Genomic DNA, 6,235 nt, shown 5'->3' on the forward strand with positions numbered 1-6,235 from the left:
CTTTACGGGAGTAGAAAGCCTCATCTTTCTCCCGCGGAGCGGCTGGTAGTTTCGAACCGCTGACCTTAAGGTTTGCAGCCCGATTCGTAACCACTTCTTTATTTCATTTATCATAGCATCATTACTGCTAAACTTGATTATCATTTCACCAATGGACTAGAAGCTCTATTAAAGCAGAAACAATAATACTATGTCAATCAGTGTCTATTTAGCCCCTAAGATTACTTCTATTTTTTTATTAAATAATTATTTATGATGGATCTACTGGGATCAGTAGATCCATCATAAATAATTATTTAATAATTAAATAGAAGTAATAAACAAATGACTATGTTATAATAAACTTGAATTTTCATTAAAAATCTATATTAAACATACTGTATTTATTACATAAAACAGACTTGAACAATAATTTCAAGTTTTCTATATTGAATTTTGGAGTCCTGGTGTGGCGCTGTGTCAGATTGCAAAGTTGTTTGAACTGCAAGGTTAGTGGTTCAAGCTCACCAGTTGCTCCTTGGAAACCCCCTATACAGGGTCACTATGGGTAGGAAGGGACTCGATTGCACTTCACAACAACATATTGAATTTAGCTCAACTGTTTACTGCTTAAACCATATAATATAATAGTAAACATTAATTTAAACTTTATTATTCCAAAAGTATCAGTTCTGTTATGAATTGAACTGTGTCCCCCAAAGTATGTATTATAAATTCTAGCCTCTATACCTCTGGTTATAATCCTATTTGGGATTGAGTTGTCTTTGTTATATTAATGAGGCACCGCTATTGTAGGATGTATCTTGAGTCAGTCTCTTTTGAAATACAAAGGATCACCCACAAGCAGAAGCTCAAAAGAGACAAAGATCTTCCTCCAGAAAAGACACCATGAATTTGGAATTATAACTTCCTAAATTATGAGAAGATAAACTTCTGTTTGTTAAAGTTATCCATTTGTAGTAGTTCTGTAATAGCAGCGCTAAGCTTTATAAAACTTAAGTTTACTTTTATTGTGATAATAGATACAAAATAAACTTTACCATGATATCGCTTCAATTTGCTTTGTTCAACTAGCCTGTCAACTTTTTTTATTAGTTCTTCTCTGATTCTTTCCAGATATCTTCTTTCTTCCTTCACTTGTTTCATTTGTTCAATAATCTTCTCTCCTAAAAAGATTATAACCCCAAACATCAATGTATGGAAATTATAGTTGGTTAGTCTTCCAAAGGAGCTCTGGTAGCGTAGTGGTTACAAATTGGGCTACGAACCTCAAGGTCAGCAGTTTGAAACTACCAGCGGTTTCCAGGAGAAAGATGAGGTGTTCTGCTCCCGTAAAGATTTACAGCCTCGGAAACCCTGTACAGGGTCGCTATGGGTTGGAACCAACTCCACAGCACATAACAACAACAACAGTCTTCCAAAACATGAACTATAAAAATTTAAAGGAAAGGGCTTAAAATAGCAAGAATAATTTTCACCCAAGGATTTCTTAAAGCAGTAAAGCATTTACCAATACGAAAATGTTGAGGAATGATTTATGTTTCTAAGAGGGCATTATTGGATAAGTACTGGACTTCAAACCATGCTAATTGCAAGGTCAACAGTTCAAGTCTACCACTTGCTCTCAGAAACTCTTTATGGGGTAACTATGAATTGGAATGGACTTGATGACACAACAACAAAACGAGAGTATCATGGGTTGGATTGTGTTCCCTCCAAATAGGTATCAACTAGGATGGGCCATGATTCTTGGTAGGCAGTTATCTTATAATTTGGCAGTTATGCAATGACATAATCATCCCCCATGATGTAATATTGATTTGATCAAACAAACTGTTGTAAGGGGATTAGAGTAGGATGCAGCACCCCAGTCACAGCCCTAGGGTGTGTGTGGCCTGTATTACTTTTAATTTTCACATGAGATAGGAGGAGAGAGAAGCAAGCAGACAATGAGGGACCTTAGTACTACTAAGAAAAAAAAAACTAGGATTGGAATGTTTCCTCAGAATCCTTGTGCTGAGAACCTCTTAGAAGCAGGGAAAGACTGATGTCAAGACACATGGAGATCTCCAGAGGATGCCCAGCCCACAGATGTTTGCATCGTCCATTAGCCCACTGAATTAATTGTTTGAGGCTAGAAGAGTTTTAATATGCCGAAGAGTAAAATTTACATTGTTTTAAAGAAGCTGTTGGCAGAATTATGGATTCCAAAGGCAATTCTAGTGAGGGCTCAGAGGAAGTGCAAAGAGCTGTAACTTTAGAGATTGAGTAGATGGTGAGAAGCACTGGCAGAGAAATAGTACAGCAGAAATAAGAGACTGGCATAAGATGGCATGTGAGAAAGCTAAGTGCTGTCAGGAAAGAGGCTTGCTGGTGGAATGGCATTCCTTGAGGGTACTTATTGACAGAGCTAGGTTTTCAAATCCAAAGAGTGAGAAAGCTGAACACCATTCAATCAAGGCTTTCTGGCAGAGTGCGGTGCCTGGGCACTTACTGGCAGAGCTAAGGAGCTTTGTAACTTGTCTGGGCCAATCCAGGAGATCTGAAGGATTGAGTATCTGAGAGGGTAAGGACTACAAATCAGAAGCTAAACAGACAAGGATCATGGGAAGCAGAGTTGCCTTGGTCTCCAAGGGTAAGGCCACAACCTTTGAGGTCTCAATGGGTGAGGATAAAATCTGCTGGATCTCAAGGGTGGCGGTATGGCCTCTGAGGTTATAAGATTAAAAATGGTTCTAGAATGTGGAACTGCCATTCATGAATGCCAGGAAGATGAGTTGGGAGCTGTTTCCCAAGACTGAGGAGGAATGGCTGCTATGCCCAAGAAGTAGAAGAAAGAGGCCTGCTAGGGTTAAATGGGTGAGTTACCATTCAGTTGAATTAGGAGAATGGGACCTGACAAGGTTAAAGGGTTGAAAATCAAAGATGTAAGCTGGAGAACTAAGGTGCGCCTGACCCAAACCATGGTATTTTCAATAACCTCATATGCATGTGAAAGTTGGACAGTGAATAAGGAAGACCGGAGAAGAATTGATGCTTCTGAGTTATGGTGTTGGAGGAGAATATTGAAAGTGCCATGGACTGCCCATAGAACCAATGGATCTGTGTTAGAATAAGTGCAGCCACAGTGCTCCTTGGAGGCCAAGATGGCCAAACTTCATCTCTCATACTTCAGACATATTATGAGGAGGGACCAGTCACTGGAGAAGGATATCATGTTTTGTGGAGAAAAGAGGAAGACCCCCAACGAGATGGATTGGTCAAGTGGCAGCATCAGTGGGCTCAAGCAAGGCAACAATTGTGAGGTTGGCCCAGGATCGGGCAGTGTTTCGTTATGAGTTGGCACTGACTCAATGGCACCTAACAACAACAACAACAGGGTTAAAGGGATGGGTTCACCACTCAATTGGATTAGAGAATTGGTTGCTCAAAGCAGAAGGAGCAGAGTTGCTATCCTAGTGCGCTTCAAAGGTGGAGCTGAAGCCCAGGGTTGAGGGGCCAGAATCCAGAGAGCATGGAAAACACCCAGAGTCTGGATGGCAGAACCACTGCCTAGATGGCCTCAGAGAACAGAAGATTATTGTAAGCCTTGAGTGCTAATGTAAATTGTTTTACTGGTGTTTGACTTAATTGGTTTTAGTTATCCCTTCTTTTGCTCCAATTTCTTATATTTGTAATAGAAACGTCTCTTTTATTCCTGCTGTACCATTGTACTTTAAAAGTAGGTAACTTGAATTCTAGATGCACAGATGAAAAGAAATTTTGTCCCAGGATGGAATTTGAACTTAAAGAGTTGATTTAAGAATTTTGGGATGATATAATAAGGTGTGGTGAATGACTTAACAAACCAGAGATAAGGTGTGGAGTCCTGGTGTGGCGCTGTGGATTAATGCACCCTATACAGGGTTGCTATGGGTCAGAATCGACTCGACGACACTTAACAACAACAACATGATAAGGTGTTGTGCATATGGCAAAGGCATGGACTTTGTGTGTGTTTGGGAGTGTGGGGTGGGCAAAGGCAGGCAGGTCATGGATTTGAATTGTGTCCCTGCAAAATAAGTGTCAACCATAATCCTCAGTGGTTTGGAAGTAATGTAATTATAAAATTCATCAGTTATATGATAATATAATAATCTCCCATAATGTGATCTGATGTGATCATCCAATCAACATTAAGAGGTTAGGATGGGTCATGGCCCTGATCTAATGTATGGGGAATTTCTCTGGAGAAATTCTGCATCACCTTTTTTCTTACCAGTGATAAAAGGAGAGAGACGCACCACTTTCTTAGTACCACCAAGAAAGAACAGCCAAGAGTGGAGTGCATTTTTGGACCCAGGGTCACTGACCTGAGAACCTTATAGACCCAGAAGAAGACTGATACCAAGACACATGGAGATCTCCAAGGAATTCTAAGCCCACAGAGGTCAAAAGGAGAAAAGAACCTTCCTCCAGAGCCTACAGGGAGAGTAAGCCTTCACTCACAGCTGACACACCCAATTTGGACTTCTAGTCTTTTAAACTGTGAGATAATAACTTTCTGTTTGTTAAAGTCATTCACTTGTGGTATTTCTGTTATAGCAGCACTAGATAACTAAGTTTCGGGATAACATCAAGAAAACATTCAGGAAGAAAGCAAAAGGTCATTAAGATAACAGGAAAGAAATAAAAGACCAATATGGTATCAGAAAAGATTCTAAAACTTTCTCTCCAGTGTAGAGATGCTAAAGTGCATGAAAGAAATGAGGATGAACGATGTTGAACAGAAAATTTCAAAAAGCAGCTCAAGTAGACAAAGTCAAGTATTATAATGAAATGAGTAAAGAAATGGAAATAGAAAACCAAAAGGGATGCTCAGAATTTCTCAAGCTGAAAGAACTGAAGAAAAATAATGTGCTGGACTGCAAAGTCAGTATGAACCATAAGATCGGTAGTTAAAGCTTACCAAGAGCTCCTAGGAAACATGATACAGGGTAGTTATGAGTTGGAACCAACTCAACTGCACTTAACAACAACGGCAAAATATTTAATGATACAGAAAGCATCAAAAGAAGATGGAAGGAATACACAGAGTCACTGTACCAAAAATAAATAGTCAGTGTTCAACCATTTCAGCAGGTAACATATGATCAAGAGCCAACAGTACTCTTAGAAAAAGTCCAAGGTACACTGAAGGCACTGGCAAAGAATAATGCTCTGGAAATTGATGGAATACAAATAGAAATCTTTCAACAAACTGATACAGCACTGGAAATACTCAACTATGTCAAGAAATTGGGAGCAAGCCACTTGGTCAACTGATTGGAAGAGATCCATATTTGTGCCCATTTCAAAGTGACCCAACAACAATGAGATATAATCTCACATCAGCAATAACAGCAAAGATAAAAAAGTAGAGGACAATAAATGCTGGTGAGGATGTGGAGAGACTGGGATGCTACTGCATCGCTGGTGTGATTGCAAAATGGTCCAACTTCTCTAGAAAGCCATATGGTGCTTCCTCAGAAGGTTGGAAATAGAAATACCTTATGATCCACCAATTCCTCTACTTGGTATTTACCTACAAGAAATACGAGCCACAACATGAGTAGATATATGTACACCAATGTTCACAGAAGCACTATTTACAATAGCAAAAAGATGGAGACAGCCAAAGTGCCCATCAATTGAAGAATGGATAAACAAACTGTGGTACATACACACAATAGAATATTATGCTACCTTGTAGAATAACAGGGAAGCTGCAAGCCATCGCACAACATGGATGAACCTTGAGGACATTATGTTGGGTGAAATTAGTCAATAACAAAAGGAGAAGTACTGCATAGGACCACTACTGTAAAAGATTAAGAAAAAAAAACCCATACTAAAGGGTGGGGGTAGATTGTTTGCTGGTTACTGGGATGTGAGGGTGCAGTGAGGGGAGGGAGAAGAAGGTGGAGCACAGGGTAGGGAATAGACACAGGATAGTTTGGGTGCTAGGGAGGGGGACAATACACAAGAAGTGGGAGGGGAATGGAAGAACATAATGGATGGGAAAACACTTAGGCAGGTTTGCATGGGCTAAGTGGGACAGAGATAAATGATGATGTATGCACAACTTTGGAACAACAGGGCTCTGGGATATAGGATTTGAGACATGGTTGGAATGGGGAAAAGAGGGGAAATAATGTTAAGATGCTTGACTGTCTTTTGAATCTTGGTTTCCTTGGCATACCATTATAAAATAGAC

General features: G+C 39.7%; 1 protein-coding gene across 1 annotated transcript in view; it reads right to left on the reverse strand.

The window, feature by feature from the left end:
* SPATA1 (spermatogenesis associated 1) overlaps positions 1-6,235 on the reverse strand; it is a 68,534-nt gene that overhangs the window by 18,867 nt on the left and 43,432 nt on the right. Inside the window, 1 exon segment of the mRNA XM_006831077.1 lies at positions 1,041-1,166. Coding sequence (XP_006831140.1) covers positions 1,041-1,166 — 126 coding nt within the window.

The sequence above is a fragment of the Chrysochloris asiatica genome, unplaced genomic scaffold (genome assembly GCF_000296735.1).
Source record: "Chrysochloris asiatica unplaced genomic scaffold, ChrAsi1.0 scaffold00002, whole genome shotgun sequence".
NCBI lineage: Eukaryota > Metazoa > Chordata > Mammalia > Afrosoricida > Chrysochloridae > Chrysochloris > Chrysochloris asiatica.